We start from the raw sequence: 20,068 nt of genomic DNA, 5'->3' as shown, positions 1-20,068 counted from the left end.
AAAAAAAATATAAAAAATGTATCATTTATATCATTTTATTTTTTGGATTGAATTTCTAGTTATTATTACTATGAATATATAAATATTATGTCGGTTATATCATTGCCTCTTTATTATTACTTACGAAATTAGATTCTCTTTCTCCCTTTTCCTTGTATTCTGCCAGACTTAAGTAATAACATGATTATATTTTCATTGTAATGCATTGTTGTGCCCAATATTTTTGTATGATTACATCTTTTTGACAAAGATCAAATGTTTGTCAGTTTTTATGCTGAGATATAAAAATTAGTCGCTCAAACCCAGTGGGTATCACGTACTTCTAATTATTGTTCATAGAACTTAATTGTTTTTTCTAAATATTTCGTATTCGGTTAACAGTGTAGAAAATCAAGTAAAGACCGCTCAAAAATCAATTCTATTTTTTACAAACACAACATCATTTAGACCTGGTGAATATTTAAACTAGACATATAAACAACTATCAGTAGGTTTACCTTTGCGAAACTAATCTTGAACAGAAACTCCACTCGCCGCGTTGGTAACAAATCACTATACAGTGCTACGTATACATTAAGTTTCCTAACCGCAATGCTGTGGTGTACGTCCGATACAGCTCATTCGAGTCTTTAACTACAGTTCCGCTGAGGTTTTCGCGGTGAGCGCTTTCGATTTCTATGAACACCCAACCTACTTTACCTTCAACCATTCTGGTTCGCAAACTATGTCTTTGAAGCTATTTCAACGAGTTTTGTTATGTAAACGTATTAGTGAGTTTAATTTAGTTTTACCTAACTAATTTAAAAAGGTTGTTATAATTAAAATAAATATAGTTTATGTAACAAGTCATAAAGTTTCTTTTGTGGTTTAGTTCAATTTTCAACTATATTTTGACTTTTGACTTTTAAGAATTGTGTCGCTTTTTATGTGCAATTTATTTCAACAGTTAATATTTTATAAAGAGTATAGGGTAAACTCTTCTGTTGAGCCTTCATTAAATTGTAATTTATTTGTTGAAAACTGTTTACGGTTTTCTAATACATTACCGAATAATGAAATAAATTTCATAAGTTTATCAAACAATTACTGATAAAAAAATATTATAGTGTGTGTAAAAGAATTTTAAGTGATCATAAAGTTTGAATTTTAATTGCTTTAACAAATGTTTTAAAGACAATTGTGGAAGTGGTCACTAAAAAAAAACATATGTGAGTTTGTTATCGGTTCTTTTTAGATAATGGCGCGTTTGGAATCCTTTTAGGATTAAGTTCAAGGATGCCATAACTAAGTTGAATCTGAATTTGTATTCAATGAGGCTCTTCTGGCATTTTCCTCGTGTCACTGTAAATAAATAATGTAGGATGAAAAAGCATTGAAATAAGAAGCGATGTATTAGCACAAAAACGTAATTTATTTTTATTATTTCCAGGTCTCAGAAAGGTCTATCCTTATTACTTCACTTTCACAACTTTCACCAAAGGCAGGTGGGTTGGCGAGAAGATTCTGGATGTGTTCGCTAGGGAGTTCAGGGCGCATCCAGCGGCGGAATACGAAAGGTGTATTAGGGCTGGCACTCTCACCGTCAACTACGAAAGGGTCGACCCTGACTACAGGCTAAAACATAACGACTTGCTTGCCAACGTCGTGCACAGGTAAAAAATTGATTCACATTGAACACACCTGGATGAATCGATAAAAGCGAACGCATCCGATTTTTATAAGTTTACACAAGTAATTTAATATTTATTAATTTTCTACTGCCAAAACCAAATGCGTGACAAGAGGGACAAAACCTACAAACCCTATGTAAAATATTAACTCTTCTTCTATTCTACTTACAAATATCTTAAATATATTTAATAATTTAAGACCGGTGTGGTACAATGTAAAATTTCATGTGATATACGCAGAATTAAATTCTAGTATTCTATCTTTCGTAGATATATCGGAACAATTAGAAATGAGCCTTAATGCAGCGATCACAAAGTCTAAGCTTGTTTGTACATACAGGCCTTTAGATTGGCTAATTGGTTAATAATATATAGCACCGGATGAGCATGCGAGTGCACTGTCGTACGTAATGGAGAAGGATATAGAAATATAACTTTTACACAGTGCTTCGCGTCTACTTTAGATTTTATACTTGATTTAATTTTTCACGTAACTTATTTTCTCACGTCAATATCTACGGTTCGCTCACGCATGTTCATTTGTTGTTTTCGTTCTCGTCTTATCTGTATGTCATACGGCACGAGAACCGGATTATGGTACGACGGACTCTGAGCAATTTACACATATGCCTTTTCCCTTGTGAACACACTTTTCTATACTCTTACAAAAAACTTCAATTATTTGACTATTTATACTCGTTACAAATTTATACTTAACATTACAAGTTTTGAACTCGACACGTAATCCGCGCCGATGTTAAACAACTTTATTCTTAACTAATAACTTTTTTCTTCTCTCTTCGTTTCTCCGGCTTCGAATACACCATCAAAGTTCACGAAGCGAATAAAAGTTTCAACTTCGCTTCGAATAATCGTTCAGCGCATTAAAAATTTGTAACATCTTCTAATAGACTTTCGAACTGAACTATTTCCCATTGCTCAGCGTCCGAGGCACTTTAAGGCCAGAAGCCTGACGTGTGTATCGTTGCAGGCACGAAGTACCGGTCACCAGCCAACCGATCACCCTCGTACATATCGACGAGGAAATTGTGGTTGTCAACAAACCAGCCTCTATCCCCGTAAGTGGCAATTGAGACAGCCATGTTATTTATAACGCTTCAGTCATCTGTTACATATCTCCTTTTGTTTCCTTTGTATGTGATGCATGGTGTCTTTTAAATTTATATAATTATTTTAGTATTTATATGTTTGTACGTAATTGTTTACTAACTTCTTTGCCTCTAACCCTATATTGAAATCGCGACCATTTCTCATCTTTATCATTTACACTGTATTATGAAGACTACACATGCCATATCCAAATTTATTCAATTTACTCAGACCGTAAGTACAGGTGTTTATTGTGGTATATAAATGGTGTCGGAAGAAAAACACGAAAAAAAGGAAATTAATCAACGAAGTATAAAATCTTTACACAAGGTAAAAATAAATTATGTTTTACTGGACTAACCGCAGCTGATCAATCTACTTGTAACTCTATGAATACATTAAATCATATAAAGGATCTAATGAAACTTAATTAACTGATAAATAATTTGTTTTAAAATAACAACGCACACATACATGAGTAGTTACAGAAAATTAATACTAATGAAATATTTTATCTTTCTATGATCTTAAATATATATCATAATTTAAAAAATATATATATATACATATATGTTTAATAGCGTACATGGAATTTTTAACGAAAAGAAATAGCTTCATTCACTATTTTCTTTAGTGTTTGCTAACACACAAACATAATTAACATTATGTATGGCAAGGTGCAAATGTATGTGGCTTAAAAATGTTTTTGCTGCCAACGCAGAGCGCCTTTCGCAAAAAATATTCAGACGTTTTCTATGAAAGGCCTCTTACGTCGAAAGACGTCCTTATTCAAGTTGGCTTTTGCTTCTTAGATCTCGTCGTGGTGGAGCTTTAAGGAACGTTAATAAATTAGACCGTGCCATCAAGTTGGCGTGTCTTGCGTTTCTTCAATCATGTAATCTGCATCATCGTTGCAAAAGAAATTTCAAGAAACTTGCCTTGATTAAAAGAGATTTCAATTATTGTAATTAAAAACTCCTTGCAGTAAATTTTCCACCTTATTTAAACAAAATTTAAAAAAATCTCAATATTATTCAAACATATATAGGTATATATTCTTTCGCCTGCTTACTATGTTTATGATATTAAATTATGCTGTTTCATTGTTATTTGATTATATGAGTTCTGAACATTCTCCTCGTTTACTATGAACTCTAAATTTGATATATAAAAAAAAAACAAATTTATTATGTATGTAAAAATAATTATACGTTGTAAATTTATAATTATTGTTTGATTGTTATAGTACTAAGTCTAAACCTTTATAATATTCTGACATGAATTTCTATACCTATTTGTATACTTCTTTTTATAAAAGAGCAATAAAATATAATTTGTGCCAAAATAGGGACCACGGAGGGGCAGTTAGAGAACTATTATATTTATTGTGAGCTTGTTCGCAATCTGAACAATAGAAAAAATATGAAAATGAAGTTCACATGTTCTATACAAAATTATATTTAACTTAGGGTGTAGATGTTTAAATGAAAAATGATTAAAATAATATTTTAAATACTTAAATAGTGATTTTTTTGGTAATTTGTGATTGTTATATTTAAATTTTAATTACTTTAATCATAATATATGAGTATATCGCGCCAATTGCCGCCATGTTTTTCTAATTTGAAGGCAAAGCTCAAAGGTAACGAGTTTTCCTTGTTACTAAACTTTTGAAAGAAAAATCAAAACAACCGTCATCACTATTTATAATAAAACTAATAATATAAAATATATACATAATGGTGTGAAATTTGGTTTCACATTCTCCTATTTTGGCAATTATTACTGCTCACGGTCTTGTGATAATGCCCTGTATAAAAAATATTATACATCTATATTTTTTTAAAAACTCTTAACGTGCATTTTTGTTGTAAAATATTAAAATTTGCGAATATACGGGGTTCTGAAAACTTTTGCCCAGATTAAGATAACGCTAAGCTGAAAAGATTTTGATTAAGTTTGGTTTATGTCGAATGGAAAGGCAAATTTATCAGTTGAAAAGAAAAATTAGATATACGTATTACGTAACGTGTTTTGAAAACAATGAAACTAGGTCGCTTGTTACGGATAATTTCAAATCAATAATTTTATTATATCTCACTTCGACGTATCCAAAAACCTTAAAGATTGTTTACACTGAACATAAGTTAACAAAATATCATATATAATGTTTACTATAGATGTCGTCCACTGCCTGTTTCTTATCACTAACTTTTATTTGTAATTTCATGAAATACATTCTATGTCATTTTTAACATACCAAAAAAATAATTTTAGCAAACTGTTCTGGAGCTACATACATATGTTTTTATTACCTTTTATATACAACAGAATACCAAGCTAAAAGCAAAACCAATACAAGTACCTTTAACTCACTCATCTGACATCTTGTGTATGCGACACATATATCAAAGATGTGAATTAAACTTGGATTGCTTGCTCGGTATGCTCTCGTCCGTGGTCACAATTCAACGAACCTAAAAAGTATTCGACCTCCATCGAAATATCATTGTAATTCCTCACTTTCGCTTTTACAAAGTGGCATTTTTATTTTAACACAAAGTCCGAGCGACTGGCCGTGTCCAATTACTTTGATTGATGCAACACCACAATGGGAGGTCCCGAAGTGTTCGAACGAAAGCCTAGAGTGATATATTAATGCTATTTATAGTGAAAAAAAATCGAGCACATTTTGATATGCGAAAGGAATTATTGATTTCGCGCATATCCAAATTATAAATTCAAATGCATTCAAAGCCTTTAGACTTAAAGACAAACTTAATAATTTCTTTATTAAACGTGATACAATTATTATTATATAAATTTTACGTTAAGTATCGTAGACTAAATTTTTGAGAAATGAATTAATAATCATACTTTTTAAATAAATTAATACAATTATATAATCTAAATAAAAAATCCAAAGAACTATAACGGACTAGAATATTTTAAAATCGTTACTTCGACCAAACAATATCTATAAACAATATTTATAGTAAAACAACTTTAGTTTGATACAATGTCCTTGCAGTAGGCTGTTGTAGGCTGCTCTTAAAGATCCAGGAAAACAGAAACAATTTTTGTGGTATATAATAATTATTTTTGGAGCAAATTTTACACGCATACATAGTGGTTGTAAAAAGAACAATACGTCGATAAATCAATATGAGTCTACATCTATGAGGCTTGCTGGCTAGCGCTATCTAGTAGGTTTTTAAAGAAAGCATTCGAGCACTTCGTGACTTCATTTACGGTACCACCCGAAACTAAGTCAAAAAGAAAAAAAATAAGTTTATTTTGTAATAGAAATAAATTGTTATTTTCGTGCGTACGAACAAAAAGGCTTCACAAATTTATTCAATGCTAAAAGCCTATTAATTTGTAACATTATTAAATTATTTTGTTTTCAATTTGAAAGTAAATCAACACTTCTACCATACACGACTAAACTTTTTATCTTCTCTAGGTCCTTCGCGTTAATAATGCAATGTATCATTGTCAGTTATCCATTCATATAAGAAGTCAAGTGACAAGATAGTGATTTTTTCGAACACAAAGTTAATGTCCAACAATTTGATTTCGTCTAGGTTTACAGACAATGATTTCATAAATTCACTGCATTTTTGACGCAATCTAACTATAAGAATGTTTGTGTTAAAACGCATTAAAATTATTTACGCAATAAAATATACATGGATATAAACACATGTACACAGATTTGTATCACAATTGCTGTGCGCTGTAGTTTATAGGCTTTCTATGGTGTTGTAATGCATTTGAGTAAAGTTGCTAACCGCGACGTGCCCTTTTGATAATGTCTTTGTTTCTAATTGAATTAGATATACAGCTACCTTTATCGTTAATTATTAAGCGATTCCAAATCTTTTTCAGTTGTTATTTTTATACATAAAAAAAAAATAATCTAGTTCAAATAAACTATTCAGTTGCATATTTTAAATATATTAATGTAATCTTCTATATCTTTACCGTTATATTATATATAATATCTAAGTTTTAATTATATACTTGTAAAATCAAAGACTATATTATTTTCAAATTACTTTTGAAATCGAATGGAAGTAGCTTTGATTAAAAATAAAATTAATCAGAAGTTTGTAGACGTTAAATATTTTTGGATGAACGAAAAGATATAATTTACACCGCATAACTAATGTTAAAGTCATTACCAAAGACAAGTTGAACATCATAGGAATATCACGTATGCTTAATAAAGTATTCTGTCCGTGGTGGGCCAGGCATGAGACTCCAGTGCTCGCTAGTCCCTTACGCATCATACACGTGGATGAGGAGCTACTCGTGCTAGACAAGCCATGCTCGCTGCCGGTGAGTCTTCGAGTGCAGACTGTCTTCATCTCATCAGACCCTGGGCTACATCTTACGATCTATCACCAAAATTATTGGTATTTCTGTAACTGGACGTAGTTGTATAAACAAGATAAACATTATTTACCATACGTACACAAAACTAAATCAATATCAAAAATATTTAATCTCCTTTAAAATAAGAATCGTGTTATAATATGATTCATTTTAAATTTAAAAAAAATCGTAAGGAAAATTGAAACATAAATCTATGTCAATTAGTTCCAAAGTTTAGTTCCGCTAATTACTTACATCACATATGATGCCCTAACTACTTTTGGCAACATTGAAATTAAACCTTTGAAAAAATAATCTCTTATTTGCTTACTACACTGACAATAATCTTTATCTTGTTTGCATAATAACGTCCAATTGTCTGCGTGATTACACTTAAAATTAATAATCGAAACATCTCGTTTTAAATGAAACATAGTTTAGCAAGGAATATAAAATTAAAAGTACAAGTAGGTCGTATTAAAATTTTTAGGATGATAATTTACAGGACGTTCTAAGTTCAATTCGTACCACCAGGGTCTGACAGGAGAATGATAATGAACGAAAACTTTGGACCCGTGAAAACTCGCAACGGAACTGAGGAATAGTGCGGTCTAGTGAATACCACTTGAAAGTGGAATTTGAAAGCTTGAATATCCCTAGTTTGGATTTTATCATTTCGAAGCAGAAATTTGATTACCTATCCATTTTTCTCTCTTCATTTGCAAAATGTGACACATTATAACTTTTAAATCGCTCGATGTAATCTTAATAGTTATACTAAAAAATTGTGTAATATTTGAAGGGAGAATAAACTGAATATGCTTTTGTGAAGTCATTCATAAATTTCCGAAACAATTTGGAGCCCGCATGATAAATTTTGTTAATGCCTTTACTATCTTTAAATGCCCTGAACTCTAACAAGACATTCCAACAGTAGCCAGCTTGTCTAACACGTTTTATGTTATGATTTATTTTTCTTGTTATTACGAGTATATATATATACATCATGACTTTGTTTTTATGCTGTATTAATTTCACAGTTTATCAAGAATGCTTTTTATCGTTACCATTCGTGTTTTATTCACACAGCTTAATAGCACAGTGTTATAACATTTAAAATAATATTATAAAACATTAAATAAAAAAGATGAAATAAATATTTTTAATCTAATATTTGAATTGGAATATTTAAAAACAAGTTATTGAATTATACGAAGATACAATTTTTAAATATCGAATATATATCCTTGGAGATGTAAGAATAATGAATGTCGATTCGTCAGGTTCACCCGTGTGGAAGATATCGTCACAACACCGTCGTATTCATACTTGCCAAGGAGTACAACTTGAAGAATTTGAGAACTATCCATCGATTGGATAGGTTAACTTCAGGCAAGTATTTATTAATTTATTTTAGATCCATGTGTTCGTTTTTTTGGCCCCCGCTATTGGGGACCTCTTGTACAACACCTGTTTGGGGTTCTCAGGGACCAGTTTTCACTTAAACATTTTTTCACATTCTTCTTACGTCCTTAATATCTGTCACTTATTCTTCTTTTATCCATCACATTACTTTCCATTTCTATCCATTTTTGTACCTTTCATTAGATCCATATGTTAGTTGTATACTCGTAGACCAAAATTTAAATAACATACTCGAGATTATACGGACGTATACTGAATTATGCAGAAGTGCTAGGTAACGGAGTGGTGGCACTTATTACTTCTGGTCACTAGATCACTTTATGGTCTTTTATAAAGCATATTCAATAACTTCAATCGCAGCGTTGGTCGTCACATAATGACAACAAAATATGTACAGACCAGCCACCTTGTTAGTCTTTAGGAGACGCTGGTTTATTTTGAACTCATAGATTCCGGACCAGCGAACCCTTTGATCGATAAAGCTGTAGCAATCCTACAAAGACTAACAGCGTTGACAACAAATCGAAACCACAGACGCCACTCAAACGCACTTCAAACCGCTTATTGGAAATATACGGAGAAGGCCTATGACCGGCATTTGACGATCTATGGCTGGAATTATAATGATGATGATGTTTTTAAAAAAATGTATTTGTATATTGTATTTCCTTATGCTCTATTAAAATAAATATAGAAGCAAATATATCGATGAAATTATTAATCGCTAAAAGGTATAATATTTTACAACACGAGAAATAGTTTTTGAACGTAACAGAATACAGACTCAGATGTAATTCAAATGTCAATTTAATTTATTCAGTTAATCAAAATTTTATCCCTGCCACGTTCAGGATTATTGCTATTTGGGCGGAGTCCGAAAAAAGCGAGACAGATGGAGCATCAAATTAGAAATAGACAGGTCCAGAAGGAATACGTATGCAGGGTCGACGGGGAATTCCCTGAGTGAGTTTTACATTTTTTATTTTATTAAAATTTAACGTTTTATTTCCATAACACAAATGATATATTTTTGACACCTATAACAATGATAATAATAATAAAACTCACCATCTTTAAATAAACTTTAAAATTATTTGTTTCAGCGAAGAGATAGAATGTCAGGAGCCTATAGAGGTTGTAAGCTACAAGATTGGCGTATGTAAAGTGTCTCCTAAGGGAAAGGATTGCTCTACCGTGTTCAAGCGGCTCGGTTACAACTCCAATAATAACACAAGTGTGGTGCTTTGTCGGCCGAAGACTGGACGTATGCATCAAATTCGGGTCCACCTTCAATATTTAGGTAATAAACAAGCTATTATTAAAAAAGGTTATTTTTTCTTAAGATGCAGAACAATTTCGGTTTTTATTTATAAATCTCGAACAATATAGACTTACGTTCCTTTTTAATTATGCTAGACTAGCGCTATAGAAATATCACATCACTACTTATACAGTGTTGGTGGTAAATTATACTTGTCTAGTTACAGATCATATCAGTATGAAAAGTCAAACACAAACTACCTATTCCGCTGATTGTAAGCATTACAAACGATGAAGGAAAGCTAGTTGTTTGAATCCCTTTGTTAATTGGTTAAACCAAGCAAATCTAAGTTAACTACCTATCATAATAATCCAAGAATCTAATCATAAGTTACATCTTCATTATTTAAAACAGTGTTAGCAAAGTTAATGTTAAATGAGCCATAGCCTTAACCACAAACGATATTGCAACCGGAAGCCTGTGCCATAAAAGTATCATTTGAACGTCCTCTATGCGTCTCAAATTCCGGAGATGAAAAATTTACAATGAAAGTAATTTTTTAAATTTCTATAGACGCGTTAAAAATCGATAAAAATTAATTTAACCAGATGATTGCGTACAATTCTACATATTTAATCTAATATTAACAGGCTATCCAGTGGTAAACGATCCACTTTACAACCATCCAGTATTCGGACCACTTCGAGGAAAAGGAGGTGATACAGGAGGTAAAACTGATGAACAATTGGTCAGAGATCTTATCGCCATACATAACGCTGAGAACTGGCTCGGGGTCGATGCGGGAGATGACGATTTATTATTTTCAAAGCCTGCATCCGATGATAAAGGTGAGTTGTTGTAAATCTCTTGATCGTAAATTTTCTGTAAACTTACTGACACTAATAAATAAATTACTTATTGTAGTTGGCGAAGATGAATGCGATACGATACCTACATCGAGGGAATCTTCACCAAGACTCGAGTCTCCGGCGCCTGGCTTAACACCGTCTTCTGTAATGACACGTAGGTTTACAGATTTAAAAGTTGTGTTTTATTTTTCGATTTCTGTAATTGTCTGTATTTCATTATGTATTTTCTACTCAGCTACACTTCCAAGCCCTTCGAGTGGTGCGGAAGCCCCAGTTGATGCAGCTGTGAATTCTCCTGCTACCATGTGTACTCTTGCACCGTCTCCAGCCACATCACCAAATCTTAACGATGACTCTAATGATGCTAAGGTAACTACGGATCTACCTCTATTTATATAAATTGTAAAATTGTTCCTAAATACGAAGTTCGAGGACAGGTTGCCCAATAAGGTAATTTTTAAAGCGTGTAAAATTGCGAAAAAATTATAAAAACCGTATTTGTTTTTCCACTAACTAGAATATCAAATTGCCTAATAGAGCGATGTGAAATATATCATTACGATAAAGAGTATTGCAAGGAAAATATTAATACATTATTACCAAATTTTTGTAGTGTATGAAATTGAAAACTAATTATTGCATGTAATTGTTGCTTATAGATAATAAACTACTCAAAAAAATGATCACTGTTAAATACGTTCTATTTATTTTTCTGTTGAACTGTGCTAGGTCAATTAGTTATTTTAAAAATGTGAAGTTTTTTATAAATCAATATTAGCATTTGTATAATTACTAAACTGATTTCATGAATATGTTCACAGTCGGATAAGGTAACTGTGGCAACCCAAACTGGTTGCGGAGCTGGAACACATGCACCCAATGCTGGGACCATGACTAGTGTTGGGTCTGGGACAGTTGGCAGTGGAGGTGCGGACTCTCTCTCTGCGGACCCACATTGCTACGAGTGTCGCGTGAGGTACCGCGACCCACGCCCACGTGACCTCGTTATGTACCTCCACGCCTGGAAGTATAAGGTTCAATCATTTCCTTTTGATAAAACAAATATAATTTTCTCTATAACATCGAAGCTAAAACTTTACATCCGATATTATAACTCTAACTTACAATATACTTGCATCTTTCGAAAGATTAAGTTTGTGAAGTCGTAACAAGGCTTTACCGATAGTTGAGGGATAGTTTTGATTCAAAGATCGAATGAGGAAGTAAGGGCAGATATTTTTTTGTTATCGATTCTCAATCTCTGTTCAAAAATTATATATTTCAACGTCGATATAAAATATTGTCCTTTGAAAACAGATTATGCGGGGTATATTTTATTTGTGCGTTTTTTAAGATTTTATTTTTGGAGATATATTTTCATGTAGACAATTTAACTGTAGTTTAGTGAGAGAAAAGTCTTCTCAAAACTTGACAATATTGTTGAACAATTGACAAAAAAGATTAAAGTTATCTCTTAACGAGTGTGAAATGTATATATAGTAAAAAAGCTAATTTATGCCAGTTCACCATAAGAAAACGCTTTTTGTGTTGAGATTTTGAATTTAGAACGTATAAAACATAATAAAAATCATTTTCATTTACAAGTTAACTTACCCTAGCTTTTCATTTTAACTTTTGCCTTTGTAAAAAAATAAAAATAAAAATATTTATTTCCCCATTTACTAGGGTCCCGGCTGGGAGTACGAAACGGAGCTTCCTCAATGGGCGAACGTTGATTGGGAAGATCAGGAGCATTCATAGTCACAATGATATCACACCAATGGCATACGTTCCACCATTCAACACAACCATTCACTTCAATTCAAGACTAATAAGATAATTTTAAAATCGGAACAATGTTTGTTCAACTAAAATTGATGTTAACTTAATGTTATATCATAGCTACAAGACAAATATCCGTTTCTAGTTTAAGATTTTAATAACAAGACATTTTTCAAAGATCAATAATTGTGTAAAAATAATAGACAACATTGTTGAAATGGTTAGGTGGAAATGAAATGAACGATTAAAAAGCAAATAAGTTTCAAATGAATTTGAAACAAAAACACGACTCCGGTAAACACTTGGCTGTTATACCTCAAACTGAGGTAAATTTTACAGTTAATGTAAGATGTAAATTAAGTGTAGGGAACATTATGTGTTGGTATTCTTGCAATTGAAACTTGTGTTTTAGCGATTCTTAACTCTAGTGGACTTTGTAGAGCTGTTCAGTTATTGTTTTAAAATTTTAGTTTTTACATTGTCAACCCTCAGTTCCTATCGGCCTAGAATGTTTCGTCAAGCTTTTTGTAGATTAAGGATACGTAACCATTATGACTATCGTAAAATTATTATCGGTACGGTTTGTATAGATATATCGCTTTAACGAGGCAGGGTCTTAACAACAATCATAAATGAATTTCTTAAGAAACATTTGAAACGTTTTAAAAATCACTCGGTGTATGAGATAGCTGTTCTAAGGCCATACTTGGAACTTATTGATGTTAACGTGTTAGAAAACTATATGAATCTAAAACCATCTAAGTTTGTGCGTAGAGACCTTATTTAATATATTTTAAATATTCAATTTTAAATTTCGAAATCTCGCATAAGTTTTTTTTTTAAATAAATCTTGCTATATTTTTTTAATATCTAAAGGTATAATTGGACCACTCTTTAAAGTATTTAGGTGAAAGCTATCTCTGTAATTACCGCATGCGTTTACGATGCAAGCGTAGTTGAATGTAAGGTTAAATTTTTAATTAGTGACATTGTGAGCGATTTTGTCGCATTTTGGCTTCCATGGGTTTCGAGAAGGATGTTGTGAATGACTTTTTTATGTTCTCGAAACTTTTGTACTTCCGTAAATAATGTATTTTGCTACTACTTCATTCGCAATTCTTATATTTGTTATCTTGAAGTACTTTGTAGCTCTTGCTTACTTCGCTGGATCATTTATACCATTGTGATATGCATTTATCATTTTCATTATTTATTTCAATTTAAACCTGTGCGATCGTTCTATACTAAACGCAGATGTTTACATTTCTTTAACACGATAAATCAATTTTAACACAGTCAATAACCAAAGTTACAATGGAGTCAGTTTCTCCAAAGACATTTTTTTAACACTATCATGAGTCGATCATAGCAGCACATTTAAAGACATGAATAAGGTTTTTAGGTACTTTTCCGTTAGCCGGGCGCAAATCTAACCTAACCTAACCTAACTTTTTCAAATTTTTGGTATTCTTGTTATTATTCATCAAAACTAAGTTATGTTAGCAGGTATTTTATTGTACAAAATTTGAAACAACTTCCGCTTTTCACTCTTAGATATTGTAAATTATTTTTTGTGCCTGCCTAGCTGAAAAGTATCGGTTTTTGTTATTTCATATTTCGTAAGTTTTGCGTGTTTTTAGCTTTTAAGTATTTCGGAACTGTCTATAATTTCTTTTGCCATTTTGGAATGTTTTAAGTTTTAATTTTTAAAATTTTCCGATATGATATACCAAGGCCCCAATTCACTATTACCTAGATTACGCAGTAGTATTATAATAAAAGACAATTCTTGTGACACTGAAAAAATAATATTTTCACGAGCTTTTATAAATTAGTTTTATATGAATAAGTATATATATATTTATATATTTTTCTTACTTATAGCATTAGAGATAGATTGCTTGATCAGTTTTTGTTTGTCATTCAATTAATTTTGCAATAGCAAACAACTCGAGTAGGCGAGCGTTCAAAATCTAAATTCTTCATAACAGTTTATAAGTTCAATTATTGCAGTAATATATTACAAGCCATATTCATTTCCAATAACTATTTTAGTTAGGGAATTTAAAATGTAAATACTCTTTCAACAGCTTTCTCCAATTCTACCCATAACATTGCTTCATACGTCTGTATAAACGCTTCGATGTTCATATACCGCTAGATGTCATGTCACTTTTAAAAATAGAATAAAATAAAACAAATTAAGAATAACACAGTTTCGGGAACAAGTCGAGAATTAACAATGGATAAGTAAGCTGTGAAAAGATTGTGATTGCTATTGCAAAATATTCATCATCTTTAACGCCACTGTCTGAATTCTGGATACAAAATTTAAAAAAAACGAACTTTTTCGATGACATTTTGTATTGTAAAAGTAGAATGTAAAAAATAAGGTTTTATCTGAGCATATCACCTAAGGTACCGCGCCGTTCGCGCAAGGTTTCTCTGACTCGATGATTGGAAAGTTGCGTAGTCGAGTTTCTTTTGAAAATTGTTGTATTTTTATGTAGTGTGTAAGTACATGTTCATATTTCGTTATATATGTATATTATACATTGGTATTGTGGTAGCGAACTGTTATAACTAACCTTACTAGATTAAATGTTATTATGAGTACAGTGAGGAACAAACACCTATTGCCAGCAGTTAAGTACAGTCGCGTGCAAGTGTTAATTTAATTCGGCTTCTGTCGGCGATGGTATCGCCGTACTCTTGTGTTGATTATCAAATTTATTTGTAAGAAATTTTCATGTGCCTTCTCAAATTAATGAAAAAAAAATTAAAAGTAAATTGTAAAAGTATGTTTTTCATTACCGTTACTGATTGTTACACGGTTTAACGTAAGTAGGTTTACACTTGGCACACAGGAGGTTTAGGCAAACGCGTGATTAAAGGAAACACTATAAAAAATGTTCTACAACCTTTTGTTCCAGTTTTGGATATAACAAAGAACATTAGTTTTTCTGTCTGGTATCATTTTGTAATGTTTCCATATTCACGCAGTAAAATTAATGTATAGGCACAAATCGTGGACTTCATTCTAAATTTATTTCATCCAAATCTGAGAATCATTCGTGTAACAGTATACATTCTGGCTTGTGTTATGATATTATTTTTAAATGTACGTTTCCTACAAAGGTAAATAGTTCGATGGACAACAACGTGAAAGACATTTTGTTAATTTGTATAAGTATTTTGTAATTAAGGATATAATAGCGTTTTCTTCTTTAGATTCGTGTTATAATAATTCATGTTTCCACGTAAATTTAATTAGAATAAAATTCATCATTGACACTTTGTCTGTTATTTCGCAAACCTATTCAATTACTTATAATATTTATTTCTGTGTTCTACCGGATCGGCAAGGTGAAATAGAAGTGGGCATGTTACATAGCACTCAGACCAAGCTAACCACGATGCAAATTGAATGCAATGTCGCTTAATAGCAAAAAATATCCCATTTTGATACACACATACTCAAAACGTCTACCTTCAAGGTCGGTAAAGGATCTTGTCGTCGTCAAAAGACTCTGGGCGCAACCCGCTTCCAACCAATCCTATTCGAAATCTTGGAGATGCCATGTTCAGCAATGGACATCTTACCGCTAAAACGACCATAATGATAATTGCAGTAGTAGCCCATCGGTATAGGACTAAGACTTGCGATCATAGGTCGCGAATTTCATTCATAATTTGATTGCTACAGCTCATACAAGTATTCAGAAAATGCGCAGCAGTTACCATTGCTTATCCCCCTGCCAAGCATGGCGATTATGGTATATAGCCCCCCTCCCCCCCTCCCCATATCTTTGGAGGAGGCGTGTGCCTTGCAGTGGACATCTATGGGCTAAAACGACAAATGACGATGACGAAAAAAATATTTATTTTTATAGTGTTATTTTATAAACTAAAAAACGGATACGTCAATGTAATGATTTTATTACAAACTGCCAATCGATGAGGCAAATTTATCTCTTAGTAAATTAAAGAAATTTACTAAGTACAGTCTCTGGTTAAAGGAATATATCGATATTTCAGAGTATGAACAGAATAAATATGTTTGTAAAAGATTTGTAATTATTTTGAGCAAAAAATACATTTTTTGCTAATTTCATACGATCATCAACAAAAAGATTACAAACTCTCACAGAGTTTCTTGTGAGTTCTTTTCAGTAGGTGGTATACCACGTCCAAAAATGAATGGTTTCAGAAATAATAAATAAAAAAAATGATTACATAGGAAGAAAAATCATGTTTATAATTCAAATTACTGAATTTTAAAACTAATTATTGCATACTATCTGTTTCTGAAGACTATACTACCAGAAGGTATTGGCCTGTCGTATTTCAATATTAAAAAACATTTAACATATATGTTATTGACCACTTCATACTAGAAAATTGGAAACAATGCTAAAAGTTTTAAACCCTATCTAAAAATCAATGATTACAGAAATAATAAATAAAATAGTAATGATATTGTAAGTATAAGCTCATTTATAGGCTATTCGCTACCAAATGATCTATATCTTAACCATTTAAAGCTATTACTACCTATTTCCAATCAACCTGCATATCATGTTCGACAATTGAATTTTGTTTACATTTAGGTAAGTACTTAAACTTAGTCTTGGGAAAAAAACGTAAATTTAAGGCAGTGTCGACGCTGAACAACATTATCAGCTATCTAAAAGATGGGCGGGTATGTAGTGGCCCAAGCTGATGCTCTCAAGATAGGCCTCGAACTTCCGAAGTTTTTAGGCTAGGGGCGCTCAGCGCTTTGCCATTTTCTGAATCCGGTCAAATGCCACTTGGACAGTAGTGTAAAAAAAAAGTTGGAGTAACGACAATGGGATACAGGTCTTAGATCCCCAATAAGTTGTTGAGACCTTAAGAATTTTTGACACCATCTACCTCGTAGGTGTAAATAGACAAAAACATACACTTTAGTTCGATACAAACGGAAATGAGCGTTGTACTGCCATTAACCAATTACCAACCGCTCATAAATTAAAGTGTAATAATAATAAGTAACTTTATTTTGTACATAATACAGTTTAATTTTAAATAACAAATCCTTGTTTCAAAACATTGTCCACTGCTGGATATGATATAGATGCCATACCTTATAAATTTCCAATAATAGCGGATAAAGAAGTTTGCATCAAGCGTCTTCCGGTGATTAGAGAAAATCATCTGACAGACTTGTGAGTGAACTTAATCATAAACGTCATTTGTACGATTTTATAAATATTCTGTCATATCATACAACTTAATTACTTATTACGATTGTGCAAATATTCAAAATCAACCTTCGACTTGCAATAACGTCTTTATCATATAAAAAGGACATAATAAATTATCAATGTTAAAGCACCTATATATCTTATTCGTGAGCTGGTGTGTGTCTTTTTAATTCGACCTTTACGTTGAAATGTCAAATTTTCGGTTGGCCGGCCATGCGATTCGGGCTGACTCAATGGATGAAGGAGTTTTCCCAATATTGTATTCGTATGTTTATTTCAAAAGCTTTTTTATTTACTGACACATTTTTATTTATAGAATGGGTCGGTTACTAATTACGGATCACACTGAATGTTAATTAAATTTTTTTCAAGAGAATTGTTATATTTAGGATGATTGTTTTTAGGGGCCATTGCCATTTGCTTGTTTTAAACAGGTCATTCAATATTGATAGATGGTAAACAATATTAAACTTAAGTATTGACTTTGTACTGCCACAAGTTATAAGCCAGTGTATTTCAATAGAAAAAAATAAACACTGTACATATTTTAGAATGACAAGTTTATACAGGACGATTGGAAATAGATGTAAATGCTTTGAAGCTTTTAGAATAACACTAGCTGATCCCGCAAACGTTGTTTTGCAAATAAAAACTAAAGTTTTTAATTAACACATTAAAAATAAGGGTTGATCGTAGAGGGGTAAAAATTTAAGGTTGTGTGTATTTTTGTATGTTGTATCATAAAAAAATAAAAACAAAAAATTTTGTTTAAAATTTTAAAAAAAAATTTAGGGTGGACCACTCTTATCACTAAGGGGTATGGAAAATAGATAGTAGCCGATTCTCAGACCTACTGATTACGCACATGAAATTTGGTAAAAATCGGTCAAGCCGTTTCGGAGGAGTTCAAGTTCGAACACCGTGACACGAGAATTTTATATATTAGATTTAAATAGACTCTATATCCAAGACTTATTTAAGAACGATTTAGCCTTTAAGAGAAATGATTTTTTTCTGCCGGCCAAACAATAGATCGTGAATATGCATAGATTCAATTTAGGGGGAGCCGTTTAGATATTAAAATTAAAAACACGCTACGTTCTGCTGAATCTTTTATTCAGAGACTTATTATTACATTTGTATAAGTAAGGATACCGTTAATAATTACTTACCAGATGTTATAAGGCCATTTGGCCTATTATTAGGCTTAAAAAGTCTATTGAAATTTTTAAATTTTAAAATATTTTCTAAATTTCAAAATACATGCTTTTTAAAAGAATTAACTGCAAAGCGTTACGCAAATAATGTTACAATTATCTTAAAGTAATAACATGATCTACATTAAAATATCAGTCTTAATTTTAATAATTACTTTGTGTTAGTTACTAAATTAAAATTTTAATTTAATGACTAACTCAAAGTTGACGCAACCGAAAGTTATTCATCCCACTATAAAAGCTGTCCGACCGAAATCATTTTAATTAAACTAATTGAAGTACAAATTAAGTAATTATAATTACTTTTAACAGTATTAGTTATTTTAGTAAAAATATTGAAGTTCCCATTTCAAATACTTTAAGCCGCCATCTTTTATTGCGACGGTATAAAAATTCCAAAGGGATATTTAAGTTAATTCAATGATCTAATTAATAACGATTGCTTATTCCCAAGTTATGTCTCAATGATTTCTTTATTTGTCTAAATTTTGGAATAAAGTTTTGGCTAACGTCCTACAATTCGTGCGTGTGTGTGCGTGTGCGTGCGTGCGCGCGAGTGTGTGTGTGTGTGTGTGTGTGTGCGTGTGCGTGCGTGCATGCGTGTGCGTGTGCGTGCGTTTTATTTTATCTGTATATCGTTTCACACTGTAAAATATTTATATAGGATTGCCACTGCTCACAAATAAGTTTCTAAAGGATGGGCAGCAGTGTCCTTTGTGTGACATATTACAACACAGCAATCACTGATCCGCCTTGCTGTGGCTGAAGTGACGACGATATATTTATACGATACATAAACCATTTAAATCGCTTAAGGCCTGCAACCAGCGTTTTTCAACAACCTCCACATGGTCATCAGTACACGTTCTACTCTGAGGTTGCCATTATTAAAAGGTTGTCAAATATCTCCCTTCCGCCTTTTTGTCTTTTGAATTTCGCGGCTATGTACAAAGCGCTACAGAGCTCGTATCTGGCAATACTATACATAATTTGAAAGGTCTTGACATAACCTACAAAACGACGCTATGCATGATTAGTTTGGATATTGCGTTCAACAGTTATAGACGTGAAACATGGAGTTCACTAACGCCGAAATTCGCGCTATTTT

The 20,068-nt window shown here is 31.9% G+C and overlaps 1 protein-coding gene across 1 annotated transcript in view; it reads left to right on the top strand.

Annotated features, from left to right (window-relative positions):
- The window catches only part of LOC137922118 (pseudouridylate synthase RPUSD2-like), a 180,467-nt gene extending 164,676 nt beyond the window's left edge, over positions 1-15,791 (top strand). The window contains exons 5-14 of the mRNA XM_068764996.1: positions 1,430-1,652; positions 2,662-2,749; positions 8,444-8,552; positions 9,437-9,548; positions 9,689-9,885; positions 10,497-10,694; positions 10,771-10,869; positions 10,951-11,084; positions 11,537-11,749; positions 12,402-15,791. Of these exons, the coding sequence (XP_068621097.1) occupies positions 1,430-1,652; positions 2,662-2,749; positions 8,444-8,552; positions 9,437-9,548; positions 9,689-9,885; positions 10,497-10,694; positions 10,771-10,869; positions 10,951-11,084; positions 11,537-11,749; positions 12,402-12,476 (1,448 nt within the window). The 3' untranslated portion in view covers positions 12,477-15,791. The remainder of the gene's footprint in view (positions 1-1,429; positions 1,653-2,661; positions 2,750-8,443; positions 8,553-9,436; positions 9,549-9,688; positions 9,886-10,496; positions 10,695-10,770; positions 10,870-10,950; positions 11,085-11,536; positions 11,750-12,401) is intronic.
- The last annotated feature ends 4,277 nt before the right edge of the window (positions 15,792-20,068 follow it).

The sequence above is a fragment of the Battus philenor genome, unplaced genomic scaffold, assembly GCF_028537555.1.
Source record: "Battus philenor isolate CCGP_79_NKW_IND1 unplaced genomic scaffold, ilBatPhil1.0.hap1 SCAF_2, whole genome shotgun sequence".
Taxonomy (NCBI): domain Eukaryota; kingdom Metazoa; phylum Arthropoda; class Insecta; order Lepidoptera; family Papilionidae; genus Battus; species Battus philenor.
The sequence above is the reverse complement of the archived record's forward strand: the minus strand, read 5'-3'. Positions and strand labels throughout refer to the sequence as shown.